Below are 26,707 nucleotides of genomic sequence, written 5' to 3' on the forward strand. Positions count from 1 at the left end.
AACAGTGGTTTTAATCGTCTTGCAACAGGTTAGGGGGAGGAGCTGTGGGTGGAGCCAAGGGTGGAGCCCAGTACAAGCTCCCGTACACTCCCAGTGCATCTCCCCCTAGTGGTAGAGCAGCGCAACTGCTCGTGTGCCGAGCTTACAGAGACATAGTACAACATGTGTAATACAGTGTGAATTACGCTACTGTGATTCACCACAAAGACACAAGCAGTAATTTAAAGATTTACAGAGAGCGTGATCGAGCGGCCATTTTGCGCCTGAAAAGCAGCTTGCCACGACGCAACATGGCTGATAGAAGCCAGAGGACCCAGCTTCCCGGATCTGCCAGGCTCGCGAGACCTCACGCGATCTCGCGAGACATTGTGATGTGAATCCCGCCCACAATGGGAGGGATTGCTTTTTGGCAAATCTGAATGTTAGAACGCGACAGCTCGACTCGCCCCCACCCTCAGGGCACCCCGAAGATCCCGCCTAGCCAGGCGGGATGGAGAATCCCACCCTTGGGAGGGCAGAGAGCCACTCTGGTCCCTGAATCACAAAAGGATACAGGAGCCCTGGGAGAATGCGAAGGTTGAATTTCCTGGAACGCTCCCGGAATTGAGAGATTCTCGCTGCTGGCGTAAGGGGTGGGGAAACTGAACAGGCTGGGGCTCTTTCCCTTACAAAAGAGAAGGTTAAGGGCTGAACTGGCAGGAATTATTTGTCAGGATAAGTTCAGGCCAAGAATATACTCAAGGCTGAGCTAAAAAGATTTTTGATCTACAAACGACTCAAATGTTCTGGGGGTGGGGGTGATGCCGGGGTGAGGTGGGGGGGTTGTTCTGGGGGGGGGGGGGGGGGGGTGTCGGGGGTGGAGGCCGGGCAGAAAGGCAGAGTTACAACCACAAACCAATCAGCCATGATCTTGTTGAACGGAGAGCAGACTCGAAGGGCCGAGTGGCCCCCTACTGCTCCTATTTCTAATGACCTTCTGAGATGGTGCCGCGTAATATTTAGCATGCGCTTGAGAGGAGCAGAGGGCACTTTGGCTTTGGTGCCTCACCCGAGAGACGGCCCTTCTGGCAGAGCGGCACTCTCTCCGGGAACCTCAGCCTTAGGATTGGGAATCCCGAACCCACGACGAGCTGGTTGAGAGGAAAAGGTGCTAGCCCCCCCCACCACCCTGAACCATTGCTGACACAGCCCGTGTTGTTCAGCAGGAGTCGGTGTTGGGCCCACAGCTATTTACAGTATGCAGTTAGCATTTGGAAAAGGGAACTGAGGGTACTGTTGCTAAGTTTGCAGATAAAACAAAGAACTGTAGAGGGTCAGGTAGTGTTGAGGAAGCAGGGGGGGCTGCAGAAGGATTTGAACAGGCCAGGAGAGTGGACAAAGAAGTGGCAGATGGAATACAATGTGGAAAAGTGAGAGGTTGTGGGCGGCACGGTAGCACAGTGGGTAGCACTGTTGTTTCACAGCTCCAGAGTCCGAGGTTCGATTCCCGGCTTGGGTCACTGTCTGTGCGAAGTCTGCACGTTCTCCCCGTGTCTGCGTGGGTTTCCTCCGGGTGCTCCGGTTTCCTCCTACACGGGCTGAAAGTTGTGCTGTTAGGTGTATTGGACATTCTGAATTCTCCCTCTGCGTACCCGAACAGGTATCGGAATATGGCGACTAGGGGATTTCCACAGTACCTTTATTGCTGTGTTAATGTGTGCCTACTTGTGACAATAAAGATTATTATTATTTGGCAGGAAGATTGGAGACATAGGCTGTATTCTGAATGGGGAAAGGCTTTGGAAATCAAGCACAAAGGGACTTGGGAGTCCTTGCTCAATTCTCTCAAGATTAAAGTGCAGATTCAGTCGGCAGTGAGGAAGGCAAATGCATTGTTAACATTCAGTTCAAAAGGGCTAGAATACAAGGGCAGGGACATACTGCTGAGTCTGAACAATGCTCTTGTCAGACCTCATTTGGAGTATTGTGAGCAGTTTTGGTTCCCGTATCTAAGGAGGGGGGGGTCCAGAGAATGTTTACAAGAATTATCCCTGGAATGAAGGGATGTCATATGAGGAGTGGTTGAGGACTCTGGGTCTGTACTCGATGGAGTTTAGAAGGATGATGGGGGAATCTTATTGAAACTTACAGAATACTGAGAGGCCTGGATAGAGTGGACGTGGAGAGGATGTTTCCACTTGTAGGAAAAACTAGAACCCAAGAGCCTCAGACTTGAGGGCCAATCCTTTAAAGCGGAGATGAGGAGGAATTTCTTCAGCCAGAGGGTGGTGAATCTGTGGAACTCTTTGCCGCAGAAGGCTGTGGAGACCAAATCACTGAGCGTCTTTAAGACAGAGAAAGCTAAGTTCTTGATCAATAAGGGGATCAGAAGTTACGAGGAGAAGGCAGGAGAATGGGGATCAGAAACCTATCAGCCATGATTGAACGGGGGAGCAAACTTGATGGGCCGAGTGGCCTGATTCTGCTCCTATACCTTATGTTGTGTGATACTGGGGGGGGGGGGGGGGGGGGGCTTCTGTAATTGTGAGTTCTTTCCCTCGTCTTTGGGGCAGACGATTGCAAGGCGGTTGCTAAGATGTGCGCCCGTGTCTCTGTTGACAGATGCGGAGGTTGATCACGCGAGGAGAGTGGCAGTCGGAGCAGCAGGACACCATGAAGACCGGCTCCTCCACCAACAACAACGACGAGGAGAAATCCCGACAACTCGAGAAGGAGAACAGGGAGTTGGAGAAGATCATCGCCGAGGTTAGTTGGGGGGGGGGCAAAGTGCGTTGTTGCTTTGCGGAAACATTGGACACAGGAAAAGGCCATTCCTCCCCTCTTCCAGCCTGCTGCACCTTTCAATTCGACTGTGGCTAATTTCTATCCAAAACGTCAGCCCTTGGTCCTGCATCGCTTGACATGCTCACTGAACAGATATCGAGCCAGTTTTACATTTTCACTGACTCGCCAGCCTCAGTAGCCATTTGGGAGGTGGGGGAGGGGGAGAGAATATTCCTTCTGATTTCTATTATCCAAAGGGGTGGAGCTGAGAGGCAGACCATCTGTGGTCTAATACAATGACACAATGTGGGAGAGGGGCTGAATAGTCACTTCCTGCGCCGAAATCCAACCGCCACGGTTAGAAGGACAATTCTCAACTCGCGGCATCTCCTCCTGTTCCCTTAAAGGCGGTATGGTGGCACAGTGGTTAGCATTGCTGCCGCAAAGCACCTGGGAACTGGGTTCAATTCCGGCCTTGGGGTGTCTGTCTGTCTGAAGTTTGCAGGTTCTCCCCACGTCTGGATGGGTTTCCTCCGGGTGCTCCGGTTTCCAAAGTTGTGCAGGTTAGGTGGGGATGAGGGGATAGGATGGAGGAGTGGGCCTGGGTAGGGAGCTCTTTAAGAGGGTCGGTGGAGACTCAGTGAGCTGATTGGCCTCCGTCTGCACGGTATGGATTCTGTGCTTCTATGACTGTCAATCCCATTGGACAGAATTTTATGTTCCCCATCCACTGGTTCATAGGTGAAGGAGGGTGGGTGAGTGATGGTGACGGGAAGATTCCTCAGATCTTCCCACCTGGCCCATGCCTGCCCCAGTCTCTCCATAATTTCATGCTCTTGACGGGCAAAGCCGAGGCCAGCCCGCTCGCCCTTGCCCCAATTGAGGCCCTCAAGTGACCAATTACTGACCACTCACAGGCCATCTCGGGCAGCACGGTAGCACAAAGGTTAGTACAGTTGCTTCACAGCTCCAGGGCCCCAGGTTCGATTCCCGGCTTGGTTCACTGTCTGTGCGGAATCTGCACGTTCTCCCCGTGGGTTTCCTCCGGGTGCTCCGATTTCCTCCCTCAGTCCAAAGACGTGCCGGTTAGGTGGATTGATCATGCTAAATTGCCCTTAGTGTCCAAAAAAGATTAGTGGGGGTTACGGGGATAGGGTGAAATGAAATTAAATGAAAATCGCTTATTGTCACGAGTAGGCTTCAATGAAGGTACTGTGAAAAGCCCCTAGTCGCCACATTCCGGCGCTTGTTCAGGGAGGCTGGTACGGGATTGGGTACGGTGGTCTTTCCAAGGGCCGGTGCAGACTCGATGGGCTGAATGGCCTCCTTCTGCACTGTAACTTCTATGATCTCCCACCCAGAGAGGCAGGAAGAGTTCGGGGGGGCGTACTGGGCGTGGGGAGCCCGAAAATGAACCATGTTCAGGCCTCGGACCAGAAGGGGGTTGGTGCACCTCTAACAGCGGCCTCCCTTTAACATCAGGCACACCCCCTCCCCACCCCTCCGCCTGCCAGAAGGTCCAACTCCCTTCCTTCCTGATCTCTCCACCATCTTCCCCTGGGCTGCACTCCCCACTCCCCCACCTCAATCGTACCGGTCCGAGGATTCCCAAGACAGATTCAGTGTGGGTGGTGTGGGGGGGGGGGCTGCTTGCAATCCCAAAGCTGTCCACTGCTGCTTGTGGATGCTTTGGGCCAATCAGGGGCTGGATTCACTGCCCCGCCGAGCCACATTTCTGTTTCACCCCGCCAGTAGGATGCTCCGTTATACCGGCTGGTCAACAGGGTTTCCCATTGTGGGGCAGCCTCACGCCGTCGGAAAACTCCCGGGCTGCCGGCAAAACGGAACACCCTGCCGGCAGAGAATCCAGCCCCAGATTAGCCAGGCAGCTCTATGAGGCGGGACTTCTTCCCGAGAGAGGGTGGAGGGGATTGACGCTTGTTGGAGCATGAAATGGCCATGGGGCAGCAATGTTGGTGGGTACATGTACCCTGCTGACCCTTTGGACAGCGAGAAGAGGGACACCCGCCATCCTAAAAATATTGACCTTTAGAGGCCCGCTCCAGCCTCGGGCAGTTATCTCTCTCTCTCGTCACATTCCTTCCTCGGGCCTGAGGATAGACTCAAACCCGAACAAGCCGAACCCCTTCGTGAATCATCACCCTTTCACTCAAACAGGTTTCCAGTGGGAGGCATCACGGGTAATTGTGGTGGTTTGGAGTTGAGCAGAGCCATTTGAACCCAACCCCGCCATTCGGGAAACAGACGGGATGGGATAGATTCATCGAGGTCCACAGCACTGAAGGAGGCCATTCTGCCCATCGCCCATGGCGGGTGTGAGGCTTATTTTGAGCCTCCCTATTCAGATTTGCTGCCCATTGAAGTCAATGAATAACTTTGTATTGTGGGGTTTGTGCCAAAGTTAAAATAGTGGATTCACCAACCCTCTCCCGCCCCATCCTCACCCAGGTAGGATCCCTATCCCATAACTCGATTGATATCTGGAATGAACGGGCTACGGTGTGGGAATCATGTGGGTTAAGGTGTGGGAATCATGTGGGTTAAAGTTGGACAGGCTGGGCCTGTTTCCACTGGAGTTTAGAAGAGTGAGGGGGTGACTTGATTGAAGTTTACAAGACCCTGAGAGGTCTCAACAAGGTGGACGTGGAAAGGATGTTTTCTCCTGTGGCTGAGCCCAGAACCAGGGGGCACTGTTTTAAAATGAGGGGGTCGCCATTTTCTGGGACAGAGATGAGGAGAATTTGTTTTCCCTCAGGATTGTGTGACTTTGGAACTCTCTGCCTCAGAAGGCTGTAGAGGCAGAGCCACTGAATACTTTACGGCGGAGGTAGATAAATAGGACGAGGGAATCAAAGGTTATTGGGGATAGATGGGGAATGTGGAATTCGAAACAGATCAGGAATGGCGGAGCAGGCTCGTGGGGTCGAATGGCCAACTTCTACTCCTATTTCTTATGTCCGTGGACCTTCGTAGCATTCGATCTGCCCATTACTGAGGAGGCAGAAGCAACCTAACAATGTAAGAATAAGAATAATCGCTTATTGTCGCAAGTTACTGTCGATGAAGTTACTGTGAAAAGCCCCTAGTCGCCACATTCCGCCTTCGCCTGTTCGGGGTGGCCGGGACGGGAATTGAACTCGCGCAGCTGGCAATGTTCTGCATTACAAGCCAGCTGTTTAGCCCACTGTGCTAAACCAGCCCCTGAACCCAAATTAGCTGAATATTTTCACCAAAGCAAATCATTGGGTTGCATTTTATCTTGTTAGTGCAGAGAAAACTATAAAAGAAACATCTGATTGGGTTTGTTTTATTTATCCCCTATCTCGGGTTTAACGATGTTGAGGGGACTACCCTCGCTCCTGGTGTTTTGGGGTGGCGGTGACTCCTGGTGGCGCGGGCAAGTTCAGGGTAAAAATTGCTCTTGGGTAATCTCGCCCGTACCCAGGTATTACAACCCGCTCTATATTCAACGCTGTTGCCTTTAAGAGAACCTATTATTCGGAGGATGGGGAGTGTGTGACGGGTTACTGATTTGTTGCTGCCCCTTGAAGAGGAATCTGTCCAATAGGAATTCCTGCCCCGCTTTGATTAGGGAAGAATAATGGGGCCCCAGGTTCCCTAAAGGCACCCACTCCACTTGGTGGAATCCCCTCCCCCACCCCGGCTCTGCCAATCTCACTCCCATGCTTGACCTGTTCTGTTTCTCACCTCGCAGAAAGAAGAGCGCATCTCCGAGCTCCGCCAACAGCTCTACGAGCGGCAGCAGCTGCGCTCCCGGAGGCGCGTGTCCAACACCGCCAAGGAGAACTTCACAGACAACCACTTCGGCAACTCCTCTGCGGGCACCGTCTCCTCCCTCTACCAGCCCAACCTGCCCCTGGTGAAGTGCCTGGTCTCGGCCGAGCAGACAGACAAGCTGGGCCGGAACAACTGCGACGGCAGCAGGATCCACCTGCTCTACAAGTGACGGTCGAGGGGGTCGAGGGTCGGCCCGCGCAGGGGCTCAGGTGACCGCGGGTCCACTGGGCCAACGTCCACATCCTTCAACTGAGCGCACACAGGGTGATGAGAAGAGGACCCACAGGGATAGGCCTCTGTGTTCTGCCCGACTGGTCACACCAATGGATAAACTCTAACTCAATTCCCCCCCCCCCCCCCTTAGAAACGGAGCAGAAACACCAACCAAAACCCCGAACGTGGTTGTCATGGAAACACAATCCTTTTTTGAGCCCCAAGTATTGAGTTCTTCAGACCATAAAGCTGCAGGATTCCCTCTGATGCCTATGTTTATTGTGAGTGCAAACCTGTCCCTTTAAAATCCTTTTGTGTTTAGTTCGAAAGGGCAACCGTCTTGCACTGATTTGGAAATATATCAGCCGTTCCTTCACTGTCGTTGGGTCAAAATGATGGAACTCCCTCCCTGACAGCTCTGTGGTTGTCACCTACGCCACAGGGACTGGAGTGGTTAAAGAAGGCAACTCGCCCACCACCTTATCGAGGGGGCAATTAGGCATGGGCATTAAAAATGCTGGTCTCTCCAGCGCCACCCACAACCCCACAAGAGAGTAAGTTTTAAACACTGCGTTTACAAAGTAACTAACCCGCGACAAACAGGAGACTATTTCACCCTGTGAAATCCATTCCAGCTTGATTATAACCCTTCGCTCCATGAATTGGGCTTCTTGTCCCGACTCACGCCCATCGACAAAGCTTCAATTCTAGGAGGTGGTTCCGCAGAATCCATGTGGGAAATAATTCTCGTTGCAGACAGGGGGAGTCTTTTTTTTAATGTCGATATTCCCCCTCGCTACCCTTTCGAAGGCCTGACTCCAGAATCCCCAGCTGTGGTGAAGTTTGTCAATCCTGGCTGTTAAATGAGAGGCAATCGCAGAATTATTACAGCGCAGAAGGAGGCCATTCGGCCCATCATGTCTGCACCGGCTCTCCAAACGAGCCTTGTGTCTAGTGCCATTCCCCTGCCTCCCCCACCCCGTGACCCCTGCACATTGTTTCCGTACAAATAAACATTTAACGGCCTCTTGAATGCCTCGATTGAACCCTCCTCCACCGCACTTCCAGTCAGTGTATTCCAGATCCCAACCACTCACTGTGTGTGTGGAAACGTTTTTTCTCACATCACATTTGCTTCCTTTGTAAATTACTTTAAATCTGTGCCCTCTCATTCTCTATCCTTTTGTGAGCAAGAACAGTCTCTCCCTGGCTTCTCTGTCCGACCCCTGGTGATTCTGAACGTCTCCATCTCCTCTCGGCCCTCTTCAAACCCGTTCAATTGTTGTTGGTCTTCATCAAAATTCAGCCCCAGTTTCTCTCTTTAACCTGAAAAGACTGGAGGTGAAGTGGAAGAGGGGTGGGGGGGGGATACTTTGTCTTGCAGGAGATCGACACACACGAGCCGTGGAAGACACTATTCCAATCATCTTTGTAATTAACCTTCAAAACAGAACTTATGTTGGGTTTCCACTGGGACCCTGCAGGGGTTTAGAATAGACCAGACCCAGAGTCTTAGCCAGTGTGGCGGCAGTATTCGGTTCCCAGTTGGCGGCTGGGCGGAAATTGAAGTGTAGCCAGGGTGCAAGACAGACGGCGTTGCATTGCACCCCCCCCACCAACCACCACCTCCGCACGCCCAGTCTGACATGCTCTGAAGGAGAGTCACATTGGACTCGACACATTAACTCTGTTTCTCTCTCCACAGTTGCTGCCAGATCTGCTGGGCACTTTCTGTTTTAGGTCTGATCTTCAGCTGCCTCGAATGCACCAGCGCTGAATGTCAACCTGGGGAGAACGGCCGTAAGGCCACTCGGCCCATCGGGTCTGCTCCACCATTCAATGAGATCATGGCTGATCTGGTACAATCCTCAACTCCACTTTCCTGCCTTATCGCCATAATCCTTACTGATAAAAATCTGTCTATCTCAGCCTTGATCCTACTTAACAACCCAGCCTCTACAGCTCTCTGCGGTAAAGAATTCCACAGATTCACTACCCTTTGAGAGAAGAAATTCCTCCTCATCTGTCTTAAATAGGTGGCCCCCTTACTCCGAGATTACGCCCTCTGTCCTAGACTCTCCCGCAAGGGAAAATAACCTCTCAACATCTACCCTGCCAAACCCCCCAGAGAATCCGATATGCCTCAATAAGGTCACCTCTTGTTCGTCTAAGGCCATCAAACGCGCCTGTTCTTCTGCGCCCGTCCCCAAGTTCAATTGCAATGTGGCCGAATCGAACAAAGAATCGGGAGCTGCGGCCACCACAGTCCTGTCTTCCCATCGTGATGGGGAATGCCACCCACCCTTACCCCACAGATTTTTATTTTAGACCGTTGCGGCCACTCCCGAAAGAGAGAGTTACGTTCGCTTCTTGACCCATGCTGTGTCTGATTGTGCAAACTGCTACTTTAGAGTGCCATAGTGGATTGGAGCCATGTTGTCCTGTTATATTGGAAAAGTGAATGGTGATCATTTGCGATGTACATTCCACCAATCGATATAGGATTCGACATCCGAGATGCACGGTTGGTTTTGACACCCACACTGACTGTAACCGGAAAGGACTTGAATTTCTAATAAAATGCTTCTGTACATTATGTTACAGTGCCTTGTGGTTGTTGCTACGGTTCCGCACAGACTATAATAGCACATAATCTGGTGCAAGGGTCTGAATCGTGAGCTAGAGTAATAAGGTGCATGAGGTGCTCCGGCCCTGATGCATTGGTGGTATTATAAAGACAGCGGAAAGCCTTTCCAGTGAAATGACACAGCATCGAGTAGTGGCGGCCGACAGCAGAGAAAGGAATCTTTGGCCCATTGCTTCTGCGCCGGTCAAAAACATCCATCTATCTGCATGGATCTCATGCCCACAACCCAAAGATGTGCAGGGTAGGTGGATTTCCATGCTAAATTACTCCTTAAATTGAAATTTAAAAATAATTTTTTTTAGGGCAGCATAGTGGTGCAGTGGGTTAGCACCACTGCCGTACAGTGTCGAGGACCCGGGTTTGATCCCGGCCCCAAGTCACTGTCAGTATGGAGTTTGCACATTCTCCCCGTGTTTTGCGTGGGTCTCACCCCCCACAACCCAAAGGTGTGCAGGGTAGGTGAATTGGCCACGCTAAATTGCCCCTTAATTGGAAATGTTATTTAAATTTTTTTTTTTAAACAAGCACCTATTCTAATGGCGTTTTCTAGCACTTGGCCAGTCGCCTTGTAAGCTTTGGCATCGTAAGTACACATCTAAATATTCCTTAAATGTTCTGAGGGTCCCTGCCTCCACCACCCTTTCAGGCAGTGCGTTCCAGCCACCCAACACTCTCTGAGTAAAAAAGGTCATCCTCACTCCTGCTCCAAACTTCCTGCCCCTTACCTTAAATCTATGTCCCCTGGTCATTGATCCCTCCACCTGGGGGGATGTTTATTACCTTCCACTCTATCCACGCCCCTCAAATATTGTACATCTCAATCTTCAGGACAGACGTCCAAGGGCAGGAGTTTAAAATCTAAGACGGCACTCCACTGCAGTACTGGGGATTGTTGGCACTGCCTTATTTGCTAAATCAAGGGCCCCGTCTGTCCTCTTGAATCATATGGAAAATAGGAACAGGAGGAGGCCATTCGGCCCTTCGAGTCTGCTCCGCCATTCAACATGATCATGGCTGATGCCCTATCTCAACTCCATACTCCCACATTCAACCCAAACCCCTTGAATCCTTTGATGTGGAGATGCCGGCGTTGGACTGGGGTGAGCACAGTAAGAAGTCTGACAACACCAGGTTAAAGTCCAACAGGTTTGTTTCAAACACGAGCTTTCGGAGCGCAGCTCCTTCCTCAGGTGAAGGAAGGAGCAGTGCTCCGAAAGCTAGTGATTTGAAACAAACCTGTTGGACTTTAACCTGGTGTTGTCAGACTTCTTACTTGAATCCTTTAGAGTCTAGAAATTTAGTCAGTGACTTGGCACCATAGCCTTCTGTGGTCGAGAATTCCATAGATTCAGCACCCTCTGAGTGAAGAAATGTCTCCTCGTCTCAGTCCTGAATGGCCCACCCTGTATCCTGAGACTGTGTCCCCGGGTTCTAGACTCCCCAACCTGGGAAATACTTCCTCCCGACGTCCAGCCCTGTCAGAATTTTATATGTTCCGATTAGATCCCCTCTCATTCTTCTGAACACCAGTGAATACAGGACTAGTCATAGGACAATCCTGTCATCCCAGGAGTCAGTCTGGTGAAACTTGGCTTCCCTCCCACGAAGGCAAGTATATCTTTAGTTGGGTTAGAGGGAGACTAAACCACACACTACTCCAGCTGTGGTCCCATCAAGGCCCTGCACAGCTGCAGTGAGACATCCCTGCTCATGTAGCCAAGTCCGATTGCAATGAAGGTCATTTGCCATGCCTTCCTAACTGCAATGTAAAGTTGCCACAGTCCCAGTTGACCATAGGCTGCTTGCCCCTGTGAGGGGGAGAGGTGACTGGTGGTGATTTAACCTGAGGATTACCACACCTCAGGCGAGGGGCAAAGTTGAGAAGGTGGAGGATAAGTGTGAACGGTGTCGGGGGGGGGAGGGGGGTGCCAGGCCAACCACGCCTACGTGTTCTGGTCCTGCCCCAGATTAAGTCTCGAAAAAGTCCAGCCAGAACTCCGTATGTCCAGGGTGGTGCGGGTCAAGATGGAGCCGTGCCTGATGTGTTAGGCAGGCTGGGTCGATGTGGACTGCGCTTGATGCAGTGTAGCAAGAGACAGACTTCCAACACTTGATGAGATGCAACACGATTTTATTTAACATCTAATTATTATGCATGTTCAACTGTGTGTTGACACTATGCTGACTTGACTGGAGACCTGATGCTAGCCTGACCAGACTTACTAGCTACCACATGGTGTATGTACTGGCTATGCTCACGAGCTCTGACTGTCTCAGAGGCTGGATCCCGAGAGAGCGGGAAATCTAGTGCCCTCTGGCTTTATAGTGGTAGTGTCCTGTCTGGTGATTGGCTGCTGTGTTCTGTGTGCTTACTGGTCATCCTGTGTGTCAATCACTGCCTGTCTGCACTCCATTATATACATAGATGTATATTATGACATCCCCCTTTTTTTTATGTTGTTTGTGTTCAGAAAATAAATATTAAGATGCATGCGCGTGAGGATGTGTATATGTGCGTAACTGTATACAGAATGTGCTCAAATGAACTTATGTACATAGGAAGGTGTCGCTAGTGCAGGTATAGGGCAGATGAAACTGTAAAAACGATATTTACCGAGGTCAAAACGATGAGGTAACAAAATTGTGCAAAAGTTCAGTCTGTAAGTTGAGTCTTTGTCGTGGGCGACGAATTCTGGTTGATCGCCGCAGGGGTGGATCAGGGGCCGCCTGCACTTGGATAGGCGGGACCGCCACCAATGTGGTGGTCGCAGAGGTTGGCACGATTGCTGGTAGATCGGTGGCCTCATGGTAGGGCACGTCCAGAGGAAGCAGTGCATGAGGTGGGTCATCACGGTTGGGTGGCGGGCGATGAATTCTGCGCAGCGCCCATCTGTTGCATCGTAGGGAGGAGCCATCAGCCATGCAGACGAGGAACGATCTCTGGGCCACCTGCTTGACCACCACAGCTGTGGCGGACCAGGCAACTGTACACGAACACGATCAGTTGGGACCAGCTCGGGGAGATCCGTGGCTTGAGCGTCGTATGCTGATTTCTGTTGGGCCCGAGACTGCTGCATCTTTGTATGACCGTGAGGTTGTCAAGGTCTGGAACATGGTTGGCTGGAACCGTGGTTCGCAGAGTGCGATTCATGAGCATCTGCGCTGGAGACAACCCAGTGGACAGCGGGGTTGCTTTGTATGCCAACAGCGCTATGTTAAAGTCGGAGCCTGAGTCTGCAGCCTTGCATAGTAATCTCTTGACGATATGGACCCTTTTTCGGCCTTCCCATTTGACTGCGGGTAGTGGGGGCTGGAGGTGACGTGACGAAAGTTGTGTAGCCGGGCAAAATCAGACCACTCCTGTCTGTAAAAACAGGGGCCGTTGTCACTCATCACCGTGAGTGGTATCCCATGTCTGGCAAATGTTTCTTTGCATGCTTTAATCACCGCCGTCGACGTGAGGTCGGACAGTCTCACCACTTTGCGGTAATTGGAAAAGTAGTTGACCAGGAGGGTATAGTCATGCCCCTTTGTGTGGAGGAGGTCGACACCGACTTTGGACCATGGGAAGGTCACTATCTCATGTTGCAGCAGAGTTTCTTTAGGTTGACCTGGTTGAAATTTCTGACATGTAGGACAGTTGAGGACCGTGTTGGCAACGCCCTGGCTGATGCCCGGCCAGTAGACTGCCTCCCGAGCTCTGCGTCGACATTTCTTGACATCCAGGTGACCCTCATGGAGTTGGCCGAGCACCATAGCTCGCATGCTCTGCAGAATCACGACCCTATTGAGCTTCATGAGGATGCCGTCCACCACCGTCAGGTCGTCCTTGACGTTGTAAAAATGGGGACACTGTCCCTTCTGCCATCCATTCGTGAGGTGCTGCATCACACGCTGGAGCAGAGGATCCTTGGCTGTTTCCTCACGAATTTGAATGACCCTCTCATCAGAGGCTGGAAAGTTGGAGGCACAGAATTGTACTTGCACGTCGATTTGGCAGACAAAGTCAGTTTGCTCACACGGTATGGTGATAGACCTGGAAAGGGCATCCGCAACAATGAGTTCTTTGCCTGGCATGTAGACAAGTTCAAAGTCGTAGCGGCGTAGCTTGAGAAGGATTCGTTGTAACTGAGGCGTCATGTCATTGAGGTTCTGGATTATATGGACTAATGGCCTGTGGTCCATCTCAACCGTGAATTTTGGGAGGCCATACACATAGTCGAGGAACTTGTCGATTCCCATTAGGAGACCCAGGCATTCCTTCTCAATCTGAGCGTACCGTTGCTCAGTGGGCGTCATGGCTCTGGAGGCATACGCAACTGGGGCCCAGGAGGAGGAGTCATCCTGTTGGAGGAGCACCGCCCCAATCCGTCCTGGCTCGCTTCAGTGGATATTTTGGTCTCCTTGGCACGGTCGAAGAACGCCAGAACCGGGGCTGTGGTGAGCTTTGCCCTCAGCTCACGCCGTTCTTTCTCATGAGCGGGCAGCCACTGGAATTCCGTCGACTTTCTGACGAGATGCCGGAGGGCTGTGCTGTGGGAAGCCATATTGGGGATGAACTTCCCAAGGAAGTTGACCATCCCTAGAAAGTGGAGGACCGCCTTCTTGTCCTCTGGGGTCTTCATGGCGTTATCGCCGAAACCTTGTCAGCATCCGGCTGCACGCCTTGCTGCGAGATGTGGTCGCCAAGGAATTTGATTTCTGATTGACCGAACGAGCACTTTGCCCTATTGAGCCAGAGGCCATGCTCGTGGATTCTGTGGAATACCTGCTTGAGGCAATCGATGTGTTCTTGAGGATTTGTGGACCAGATTATGACATCGTCAACATACACTCGCACCCCCTCGATACCCTCCATCATCTGTTCCATGATGCGGTGAAATACCTCTGAGGCAGAGATGATGCCAAAAGGCATCCGGTTGTAGCATTAGCGACCAAACGGGGTATTGATGTGCACAGCTTGCGACTGGATGCGTCCAGCTGTATTTGCCAGACCCCTTGGAGGCTTCCAGCTTCGTAAAGAACTTGGCATGAGCCATCTCGCTTGTCAACTCTTCTCGTTTTGGTATCGGGTAATGTTCCCTCATGATGTTGTGGTTTAGGTCCTTGAGGTCGATGCAGATTCCAAGCTCCCCTGACGGCTTCTTGACGCAGACCATGGAGCTGACCCAGTCCGTGGGTTCTGTGACCTTTGATATGATGCCCTGGTCCTGGAGATCCTGCAATTGCTGCTTGAGGCGGTCCTTGAGGGGTGCCGGCACCCGACGTGGTGCGTGAACAACAGGGTTTGGCGTTTGGTTTCAGCAGGATTTTGTATCGGTATGAGAGTGTGCCCATTTCGTCAAACACGCGGTGGTACTGCGCGATGATGTCATCAATTTGGGCCTGGAAGTTTTCATCAGGTGAGGCCGTCGCCTGTGAGGATGACATGATGTGGACTCGCTGAACCAGGCCTGAGTTTGCAGGCCCGAGCACCGCACAAGGATGCTCTATCAAGTCCTACAATCTCAAATCGCAGCGTCACTTTCAATGACTTATTGGACACTCCGAGTTGGCATGAGCCATTGGCAGTTATGGCATTGCCATTGTAGTCAAGGAGCTGGCAGGCCGGTGGAAGAATACATGGTCTAATGCGGATGGTGTCGAGGTCACATTTCGAAATGAGGTTCGCCGATGCGCCGGTGTCCAGCTTGAAGCAGATGTGAGCCTTGTTGACTGGGATGATAGCACACCACTCGTCGTCAGGATCCACACTTAGGATTGGGAGGTGCTTCACTTCCTTGGAGAAAGGCAGCGCATGCTTCGTAATGATGCCCACCCGGAATGGGGATTTGAGGCACTCAGCATCAGGATCTGTTGGGCTGTCGGGGTCGGAGTCTGGCATGGCCTGCTGTATTGAACGGACGCTTCTGCACCGTGGCTGGGATCGCTGGATGCTGGGCAGTGGAGCAGATCTGCAAAGGGCTGCGTAGTGGCCAAGCTTGCCACACTAGACACCGTCGTGATTTTGCCAGACATTGCCCCTTTAAATGGGCGGAGTCATAATTCGTACACGTCATGACGCCAACGTCAGCGCGTTCCGTGCGCCAACGCGCATGCGCAGTGTGGTCGAACGAGGTACACACCTGCGCAGGCTGGTCGTCGATCTCGCCGTCCGCTCGGTCGTGGCTCGCATGCGCAGGAGTCTGGGAAAAGCACGCGAAATGGTCACTCTCGTCGATACTTAGGCCCTGCATTTGTGTGATGGCCTGCACCCGTTCTGCCTCGTGGGGGTTTAGCTTTGCCGTTTCTGCTGCCCTGATGTGGATTGTTCGCATGTTCGTGGGGAACGCACGTTTCGATGGTGAGGGCGAGCTGCTTGACTTTCAGAAGCTGCTGGCGAAGGGAATCGGAGTGGACCCCGAAAACGATCTGATCCCGGATCGTGGAATCAGTGGTCGAGTCACAGTGACATGACTGCGCGAGGATGCGGAGATGGGTCAAAAAGGATTGGAAAGGTTCATCCTTACCCTGAAGACTCTGCTGGAAAACGTACCGCTCAAAGCTCTCATTCACCTCAATGTCGCAATGGCTGTCGAACTTCAGCAGGACTGTTTTAAATTTCGTCTTGTCTTCGCCTTCAGCGAATGTGAGGGAGTTGTAGATGTGGAGGGTGTGGTCCCCAGCTGTGGAGAGGAATAGTGCGATCTCCCTGGCATCCGATGCAGACTCCAGGTCGGTGGCTTCGAGATAGAGTTGGAACTTTTGTTTGAAGATCTTCTAATTGTGGCCGAGGTTGCCGGCGATGCGGAGCTGCGGAGGAGGGCGGACGTTTTCCATGTCACCGGATGGCTGCTTGCTGGTCAACGCTGATTCACTCGAGGTAGGTTCGTCAATTTTCAGCATCACTACCTGGTACCATGATGTGTTGGGTAAGCTGGGTCTATGTGGACTGCGTTTGATGCAGTGTAGTGAGAGACAGACCCCCAACACTTGATAAGATGCAACACGATTTTATTTAACATCTAACTATATTACATGCTTAACTGTGGGTTGACACAATGCTGACTTGACTGGAGACCTGATGCTAGCCTGACCAGACTTACTAGCTACCACATGGTGTTTGTACTGGCTATGCTCACGAGCTCTGACTGTCTCAGAGGCTGGATCCCGAGAGAGCGGGAAATCTAGTGCCCTCTGGCTTTATAGTGGTCGTTTCCTGTCTGGTGATTGGCTGCTGTGTTCTGTGTGCTTACTGGTCATCATGTGTGTCAATCACTGCCTGTCTGCACTCCATCATATACATGGATGTATTTTATGACAGGCCTTTGCCTCATTGATCGCCAGGTGGAGACTTCTGCTAGGCTGGAAGTCGCAAGCCCCACCCAGGGCTCTCTGGTTTGGCCGGGTTCCTGAGACAAGAGAAATAACATTTGCGATAAGAGGATCCGAGGAGAGATTCCACGACACGTGGGAAAAGTTCACAAACCTGGTCGAAACTAACAGCCCACTAGGAGGAGGAGGGGTAACAGCTAGGGAAGTGGTGGGGGGGGGGGGGGTGCAGTTGGGGATTGGAAGGGGGAGTAGAAAGGGTGGATGGGCAGGGAGCACCACCTGGGTGAAAGGGAGCCTACAAACGGCAGAGAGGCAACGGGGAGGAGGGCCGCTTACAGGAGGGGACATAAGCCACACGGGCCAAACTGTCCTGACCTCCCTCGAGAACTCAAGGGGGGGAGGGGAGCAGGGCATTCCTCCCTCCCCCCACCAGAAAAAGAAAGACAATCGGCAAATGAGGTGAAGGGTCAAGAACGAGAGGCACAGGTTTAAAGCGATTTGCCAAAAGAAGCAAATGTGATGTGAGAAAAATCTTTCACACCACAAACACTTGGAGAAAAAGTATTTAACATGTGGGTAAATCTGGGCGTGACTCTTGCCACGAAGCAGCAAGCATCCCAGTAAGGACCCTTCAAAAACTAATGCACACGAACACTAATGTAAATGACGTAGGATAGAACTGGGACCTCTGTCACAGACACGGTGACACCTTGGGACTCGTGTCGTCGTTACTATTGTGTTGATTATTACAATTGTTGTTCCTGTATTTTTTTCTGCAAAGTTCTGTTTTTAAATGCAAAATGCCAATAAAAATGTTTATTAAAAAACAGAAGGTGCAGCTTTCTTGGATGCCCTCAGCCGTAATGGGAATTGAATCCACACCGTTGTACTTACTCTACATCACAAACCAGATGCCCAGCCAACTGAGCTAAACTGCCAATGATTTAGTTCAAATTAATTCAACAACAAAAAAAAGTCACTACTGTCTTTTGAAGTGATTCCTGGGAACTCAAGCAGCTCTAGGTTCTGTTATTGGAAGCTGCCCAGTCCCAGGGGAGGGGTGGGGTTCAGCTTCCTCTGGCACTGCAGTCCCACCCAGGAGCCCTGTGTGCTCGCTCCCCACAACCCTTCCCCCCCCCCCCCCCTCCCCATCACCCCCACCCCTGAACCCTTGTTGGCCCAGCAGCTGCAGTGACCCAGTGACCTTCAGAGATACACAAGGAAGGGGCAGCACGGTGGTGCAGTGGGTTAGCCCTGATGCCTCATGGCGCTGAGGTCCCGGGTTCGATCCCGGCTCTGGGTCACTGTCCCTGTGGAGTTTGCACGTTCTCCCAGTGTTTGCGTGGGTTTCGCCCCCACAACCCAAAAGATGTGCAGGGTAGGTGGATTGGCCACGCTAAATTGCCCCTTAATTGGAAAAAATGAATTGGGTACTGTAAATTTATAAAAACAAAAAGAGGTACACAAAGAATCAGAGTCAGAGGCTTGGGAACGAAAGATGAGGAAAGGTACAGAGACGGAAGGAAAGAGAAAGGAAAACAGGGAAGGAAAAGCAAAAGAGGAGGAACCGCTGCAGAGGAAGGGAGAGGGAGAGTGAGAAAATGTGAAGGAGGAGAGAATTTGTCAAGAAACCAAGATGGTTTATAAATAGAGGCATAGAGTATAAAAGCAAGGAATTGATGCTACATCTCTACAATCATTGGTCAGACCACATTTGGAGTATTGGGTGGGATTCTCCATTGACTTACGGCAAAATCGGAAAACGCAATTGGGCAGAGAAAAGGTTCTGATGCCAGAATTATGGCGGGTTCTGATTTGATGCCAAATCGTAATTGTCAGTCACCTCCGCAGCGGCGTCAATGAGGTCCGGAACGCACGTACAGTAAACGCAGTTGGCATATCATTAGCGGGCCGGACCCGGTATTCTCTGGTGCCTCTACGATTCTCGCCTCTGATGGGCGTCGTGGCTGCTGAGGGAGAGAGTATGGAAAGTGTCCAACATCACCATAGTTTGCTGACAGCTGTGCCGCTGGCCTTGAGGCGTCTGCCAAGGCCGGGGGGAGTATTGGGGGTGGCCAGGAGGTGAGCTGTGGGGTCGGGGTTGACGGGCATGGAACACGATTACCGCAGCCAGAAAGGTAGCCATGTAGCTGCGCACACCGCTAACAGCCCAGTTTGAACCTAGTGCCACGGATCATACAGGTGTCCTCCGGCCCCAGGCAACCCATCAGCTGTATGAGAACGCTCCAGCACAACCAGTGCCATCTTGTTGGCTGGGATGAGTATGTGTATGGATTGTAATGTGTATGTGCGGCTGCGGCTTGTCAGCCTCCTGAGTGTCAATCAAGAACCCGGCATGTGCTCCCTGGGTCACAGGTCGCCTACCGCTGACTCGATGCTGTCCCACTCTGATACACTTCAACACAGTCAAAGAGACCTGACAGACATTTTGGTGGGCAGCACGGTGGCACTGTGGTTAGCACTGCTGCCTCAATGCCAGGGACCCGGGTTCAATTCCAGCCTTGGTTCACTGTCTGTGTGGAGTTTGCACTTTCACCCATGTCTGCTTGGGTTTCCTCCGGGTGCTCCGGTTTCCTCCCACAGTCCAAAATTGTGCAGGTGAGGTGGGTTGGCCATGCTAAATAGCTTTAATGTCCAGGGATGTGCAGGTTAGGTTACGGAGATCGGGCGGGATGGATGGGGGAGTAGACTTGGGCAGAGTGCTTTTTTGGAGGGTTAGTACAGACTCAATGGGCGGGATTCTCCCACAACTGGCCGGATGGCCCGTGCTGGCGCCAAGAGCGGCACAAACCACTCCAGCGTCGGGCCGCCCGGAAGTTGCGGAATCCTCTGCACTTCCAGGGGCTAGGCCAGTGCTGGAGGGGTTGGCACCGTGCCAACCGTGCGAGTTGGCGCATGCGCAGACCCCCCATGGTTCTGCGCATGCGCAGGCTGGCCGGCGTGTTCCTGCGCATGCGCAGGAGGGTTCTTCGTGCCGGCTATGGCAGAGCCCTACAGAGGATGGCGCGGAGGGTAAGAGTGCCCCCACGACACAGGCCCGCCCACAGATCGGTGGGCCCTGATCACAGGCCAAGCCACTGTGGGCACCCCCCCCCCCCGAGCCGGATTCTCCTCCCCCCCCCCCCCCCCCCCCCCCCCCGCGCTCCCTCAAGGACTCCGCTAAATGGCCGTCAAGCCAGGTCCCGCCGTGATGGACCATGTCCATTTCACACCGGCAGGACTGGCCAGGAAACGACGGCCGCTCGGCCCATCAGGGCTTGGAGAATTGCCAGGGGGACCGCTGCCAATGGCCCCCGACCGGCATGGCGTAAACCCCGCCCCCGCCCGAAAACCGGCGCAATGGGCTGAATGGCCTCCTTCTGCACTGTTGGGATTCTATGATTTTCAAATGGTCATTACAAATGGTGCCATGATATTTAAGTTTTCTACATAGATCAAGTTGAATTCTGAGATGCTTCAATGCACGAAACATTACAGACATTCCAATGGCCAGACCACCTTTTGGGTGAGTGTTTTGCTGCTGCTGTGGGCTGGTGAACATTGTACACTCGCCCTTTCTTGTCAGTTCGCACAGGTCGAAGGAGGAGAAATATCTGACAGCCACTCAGCGGAAACATCTCGAAACATCATTGGAAAGCCTCTGGCGAGCAAGAGCACGTAGACAAAGGACTGACTCACGCTGCCGGTCCCTGGGACCGCCTCTCACAACCACGTCATACCCAGATCCACCCACCCATTCACATGGTAGCGGGAGAGAATTAACTTCTGGGGGAACACAGAAAGGGCTGCAATTGCTCAGCGGTTGAGGTCAGGGCAATTCCCAGAATTCTGCAAACTATGAAAGAACTGATTTACTAAGTTGCAACACAGACTCGCCCAAGGAAAATGAAGCAATTGATTTGATAGGGTGGCACGGTGGCACAATGCTTAGCAGGGCTGCCTCACAAAGCCAGGGACCAGGGTTCGATTCCTGGCTTGGTTCACTGTCTGTGCGGAGTCTGCACGTTCTCCCCGTGTCTGCGTGGGTTTCCTCCGAGTGCTCTGGTTTTCTCCCACAGTCCAAAGATGTGCAGGTTAGAACATAGAACAGTACAGCACAGAACAGGCCCTTCAGCCCTCGATGTTGTGCCGAGCCATGATCACCCTACTCAAACCCACGTATCCACCCTATACCCGTAACCCAACAACCCCCCACCTTAACCTTACTTTTTTAGGACACTACGGGCAATTTAGCATAGCCAATCCACCTAACCCGCACATCTTTGGACTGTGGGAGGAAACCGGAGCACCCGGAGGAAACCCACGCAGACACGGGGAGGACATGCAGACTCCGCACAGACAGTGACCCAGCCGGGAACCGAACCTGGGACCCTGGAGCTGTGAAGCATTTGTGCTAACCACTATGCTACCGTGCTGGTGGGGTGCAGCACCGTGCTGGTGCTACCGTGGGGTTATGGGGTAGGGTGGAGGCCTGGGTCAGGGTGCTGTTTCAGAGGGTTAGTGCAGACTCGATGGGCCAAATAGCCTCCTCCTGCACTGCGGGGATTCGATGATTCTAAATCCAAGTTTCCCATTTTTCAGCAGATGCTCTATTTTTCTTCTACACAATTTGTTCCACTACTAGGTGCCTCCATAGGATTTTACATTCACCATCTTGCTCCCATGCACACATTTGTGTCCTTGACCTGATACAATGTCCCAGTGAAACCCAATGCAAGCTGGAGGAACAGTACCTCATCTTCCGATTAGGCTTCTGGTATTAAACATAGAATCGCTACACCCAGTGCAAGAAGCTATTCTGCCCATCGAGTCTGCACCAACTCTCTGAAAGAGCACTTTACCTCCGTCCACTCCCTCGCCCAATCACCTAACCCCGTGCATTGATCAAAGCCAATCCACTTTACCTACACATCAGGAAACCGGAGCACCCGGAGGGAACCCACGCAGCCACAGGGAGAACATGCAAACTCCAGACAGTCACCCAAGACTGGGATCGAACCTGGGACCCTGGCACTGTGAAGCAGCAGCGCTAACCATCGTGCCGCCACCCCCCCCCAACACTGAGTTCAACAACTTCAGACCATGAACTCTCTCCTCCATTTTGGTATTTCTCTTCCCCTCAACCCCCTCCACTCTGACCCGGCTTCTCCTGGATTTTGGGGGAGGGGTGTAGTGGGGGTAGGATCATTTCCGACTCTACAACTGACCCTCTGCACACTTCCTGCATCCTCATCCCCATTGTGGAGTCGGCGGTGAAGTGGTATTTTCACTGGACTAGTATTCCAGAAACCCAAGGTAATGCTCTGGCAGACCCAGGTTCAAATCCCACCACGGCAGATAGTGGAATTTGAATTCAATGAAAACCTGAAATTACTTACTTCACCAAATACCTAGAAGTCAACATCTGAATTTTTTACATGCATCACATCTGTTGTCTCGCCCTCCTTCCAGACAGGACATTCTTTCACGAGTTTCTGCAGTTTCTTTCTATGCTTCTCTTGGCATTCAGTGGTGGCACCTCGAGGTTCTCAGCACTGACTCGAGGCACCTTGAATCCCTCAGCACTCTAGGCTCCTGGAGGATCTCAGCATTCGCTTGAGGCTGCTCGGGGCTCTCAATACCGGAACGAAGATCCTCAAGCCTCTTAGCACTTTCTCGAGGCTCCTGAAGACTCTCAGCACAGGTGCACGGCTCCTCTAGTCTCTCAGTGCTGGCTTCAGACTCGCCCAAGTCCCTCAGCACTAGTGTGAGGCTCTTTGAGGCTCTCAGCACTGGCTTAAGGCTCTTGATGTCGCTCGATACTGGAGCGAGGCTCCTCAGGTCTCGCAGCACTAACGCAAGGCTTCCAGAGGTTCTCAGTACTGGCTCGATGTTCCTCGAGTCTCTCAGCAACAGTGAAAAGCTCCTCGAGGCTCTTTGAACTAGCCTGAGGATCCTCAAGCCTCTTAGCACAATGTGAAGCTCCTCGAGGCTCTGAGCACTGGCGTAAGGTTCCTCAAAACTCTCAGCACTGGTGCAAGGCTCTGCGAGGGTCCCAGCACTGCTGCGAGGCCCATCAAGGATCTCAGCACTGGCTTGAAGCTCCTCATGGCTCCCAACACTGCCTCAAGCCTCCTTGAGGCTCTCAGCCCTGAAGTGAGGCTTCCCGAGGCTCTCAACACTGGCACAAGGCTCCTCAAGGCTCTCAGCACTGCCGTTGGTTCCTCGAGTCTCTCAGCACTGGTTCGGGTTACCTCAAATCTCTCGGCACTGGCTCAAGGCTCCTTGAACCTCTCAGTAGTGGCATTGGCTCCTCGGGGCTCCCAGCACTGGCAGGAGGCACCCCAGGTCTCTCAGCACCATCTTGAGGCTCCTCGAGGCTCCCAGCACTGGCAGGAGGCACCCCAGGTCTCTCAGCACTGATCTAAGCTCCTTTAATCTCTCAGCACTGGTGCAAGGCTCCTCGAGTCTCTCAGTTCTGACTTGAGGCTCCTCTAGCCTCTCACCACTGGCACAAACTCCTTGCGACTTTCAGCACTGGCTCGAGGATCATCGAGTCTCTCAGCACTGGCCTGGACTCCTCGAGTCCCTTACCACTGGCTCGAGGCTCTAGGCACTGACTCGAGGCTCTTTATATACTGGTAAAACATCTTTGGGTTCTCCTTAATCTTGCTTGCTGGTATTTTTTCATGCCGAAGGATTTCTTAAGGTTTTATTTTCTTTCTGGGGAGGGGATTTGGGGAGACTGACTGGGTTCATTTTGCGAAAAAGATGGGGATGGAGTTGGTTGTTTTGTTGTTGGGTTTGTTGGAATGAAAATTTTGTTTGAGTAAAAATATTTTTTTTATATATAGGGTCAAATTTAATGGAAACATTTCTAAGGGGTAGCATTGTGGATAGCACAATTGCTTCACAGCTCCAGGGTCCCAGGTTCGATTCCGGCTTGGGTCACTGTCTGTGTGGCGTCTGCACATCCTCCCCGTGTGTGCGTGGGTTTCCTCTGGGTGCTCCGGTTTCCTCCCACAGTCCAAAGATGTGCAGGTTAGGTGGATTGGCCATGATAAATTGTCCTTAGTGTCCAAAGTTGCCCTTAGTGTTGGGTGGGGTTACTGGGTTATGGCGATAGGGTGGAGGTATGGGCCTGGGTAGGGTGCTCTTTCCAGGAGCCGTTGCAGACTCGATGGGCCGAATGGCCTCCTTCTGCACTGTAAATTCTATGTAAAGTTCATTTTTGGACTCTGGGAGGTTTCTCACAGGTTCAGCCCTAGGAATTTTTTTTAGCACTGTGGAGCTGAATTTAGAGATTGGGCTGCCATTTTGAAAGGGTGACCCGATCTCTAAGTGAGTAAGTAAGGGTGGAGCAGGTCCCCCCCCCCCCCCCCCCACCTCCCCAACCCTCCCTGCACCCTCCCCCACCCCACACATATGGGCAACATCACGCCACACACATAGACATTGTCCCACACCGCCTCAAAGTGTGGACAACTCGCGATGGGGTCCCTGGGGGACCTCCTCTTCAGGCGCCCCCAAACCCCCTTACATGCCCCCCTTTCCAGGACCCCCACCCGTCACACCCCCAAACCTCCCAGAGGCTCCGTCTTTCCTGCCCTGCATCACCACACCCTTAATACCCCCCCTCCACCTTCCTCTCATAGGCATGGCAACCCTCGGATCCTGACCCTTGGCAGGGCCAGGGTGGCATTGCCAAGGTGCCCACATTCCAGTGAGAAGGCCAGGGGGCCGCCCTGCACTGCCCCTGGCCGCCCAGGGGCCTTGATGGCTTGCGAGACCCCTCCAGGTGGCATTCCACCTGGTCCAGTGCCCGGCTGCAGTCTCCTTGGGGAGGCCAGTAGATGCCGGGTAAGTAGGCCTTAAGTAGGTTTAAGGCCCAGTTACACGAGCACGACTTGCTCCTGCCCATTGTGGGCAGGCTCCTGATCCCGCGAGGTGTCGTAGCTGTCAGGAAGCACGCGTGTGGCTTCACCCAGGATCTATGGTCACATCGCGCTCCCATTGGGACGTAACGCGGCCAGTAGATTATGTTCATTCATTATTTCATAACGTCTCTTTGATTTCCTTATTTCTTTTTTTTTTAATTGATCCCTGTACTTTCTATACTCCTCTAGGCTATCTTCAGTGTTGCATTTTTTGTGACTATCATACACTTTCTTTTTCTGCTTAATCTTGCGCTGCATTTTTCTAGATAAGCATGCGGCCCATCTGGGTTCTGAGAGCGGCCCACGAGACAATTTGTTGACCATTGCCCACAGGCAGGGTTGTCACATTCCGCTGACTTCTGTCCATGTAGTTTTTTTTCTTCCCAGTGTGACTGAAGTGATTCGCATGTTGAACAAGAGGAAGTGAAATGAGGTTCGTGCTGATTGCTCACAACATTGACTGTGAGAGCCGTGCGCTCCCTCAGCGTCCAAAGTGTAAATCAACTTTTTGTTAATACCGATTTGACGTCGATGACAGTTCTATTAATAGATAAATGGAAAAAGCATTTTCTGTAATTCATTGTGAAATATTCGACATGCATTAAGTGCATTTAACCTTAGTCATGGGGTCACGATCCTAATTTCAATCTTGCGGCCGTGAGATGATGGGGGGGCCACCCACTCTTCGGTCAAGGTTACCCATCACTGATCTAAAGGCATCCTGAGAGTGTGGGAGTATGGCTTGGAGATAGAGGGTCAACCATGATTGGAGTTTGCACCTTCTCCCCATATCTGCATTGGCTTCCTCCGGCTGCTCCGGTTTCCTCCAAGTAGTCACAAAGATGTGCAGATTAGGTAGATCAGCCATGCTAAATTGCCCTTTAGCATCCAAAGTGTAGGCGGAGTTAGTGCGGGGTGGTGGGGGGGGGTTCATCTAGATAGAGTGCTCTTTCAGTGGTTCGGTGCAGACCTGTTGGGCTGAATGGCCTCCTTCTGCACTGAAGGGATACTAAGATTCTATGATTATAGTGAATGGTGGAGCAGACATGATGGGCCGAATGGTCTACTGCTGCTCCAACTGTCCATGTTTCTAACTTGCTGAATATCTGTAAGACTGACCTGGGTTTGAATAACTAACGAGACAGAGGTACACAGAGGACGCGATTCTCCAGAAAGATTTTTAAGTGTGTCAGTGAACAGGAATTGCTGTCAGCTTCCCGGCCCAGCGAGGCCGGCAACGCTCTTCAACACTAATTGGTTCACTTAACGAGGCCCCATGGGCTTCATGCCGCAAATGAAGGCTCGCCAGTTAATTCCTCGGGACCGCGCTTACCAGCCCCCGCTAACAAGGTCGAGCAGCACTTAAGCTGCACTTGCTCAGTCAACCACACTCAGCTCGCAGCCAAGATTTGGAGACTGTGGTGAATGTATGATTCCAATAATCCACCAGTGTATTTGTATCTGTGCTGTTGCCCTTGTATTTGTATCTGTGCTATGCTGTTGCCCTTGTGGGCTTCTCCTATGGGCCATTGTATGGCATTATCCATAGGGGAACATGTTGGGGCATGTATGGGCTCTGCCCATGGCTCCTCCCCTTGAAGGGAGGTATAAAGAGCAGTCGACCTGTGGGTAGTTCTCAGTATTGGATCAGTCGCAGGCAGACACTGTTCTAAGTTGATTAAAGCCACAATTTACTTCTACTCATGTCTCGAGTGAATTGATGGTCGCATCAATTTAATCAACTTAAACGCAACTGTGGAATCGGCCCTCAAACCTGACCGACTGGAACTCGGTCCGCAGGCCACGGAGGTGAAAGAAATTTTTTCGCACTGGCTCCGCTGCTTCAGGACCTATCTCGCAGCCTTCTCCACGCCTTCCGTCACCGACGAACAGAAGCTGAGCCTCCTCCACGCACGGGTGAGGCATCGAATCTCCGTTCAACTCGACGGGGCCTCCTCCTACGCAGATGCCCTCACGATGCTCGGACGCCTCTATGTACGGCCCGTGAAAGAGG

At 52.2% G+C, this 26,707-nt stretch overlaps 1 protein-coding gene across 2 annotated transcripts in view; it reads left to right on the forward strand.

The window, feature by feature from the left end:
* LOC119975452 (gamma-aminobutyric acid type B receptor subunit 1-like) overlaps nucleotides 1-9,391 on the forward strand; it is a 103,624-nt gene extending 94,233 nt beyond the window's left edge. The window contains exons 17-18 of one of the 2 annotated variants that reach the window (XM_038815124.1): nucleotides 2,602-2,745; nucleotides 6,500-9,391. In XM_038815124.1, coding sequence (XP_038671052.1) covers nucleotides 2,602-2,745; nucleotides 6,500-6,751 — 396 coding nt within the window. In that variant the 3' untranslated portion in view covers nucleotides 6,752-9,391. The remainder of the gene's footprint in view (nucleotides 1-2,601; nucleotides 2,746-6,499) is intronic. The other variant, XM_038815125.1, reaches the window with a different exon arrangement.
* Nucleotides 9,392-26,707: the final 17,316 nt, after the last annotated feature.

Source organism: Scyliorhinus canicula, chromosome 13, assembly GCF_902713615.1.
Source record: "Scyliorhinus canicula chromosome 13, sScyCan1.1, whole genome shotgun sequence".
In the NCBI taxonomy this organism is placed as follows: domain Eukaryota; kingdom Metazoa; phylum Chordata; class Chondrichthyes; order Carcharhiniformes; family Scyliorhinidae; genus Scyliorhinus; species Scyliorhinus canicula.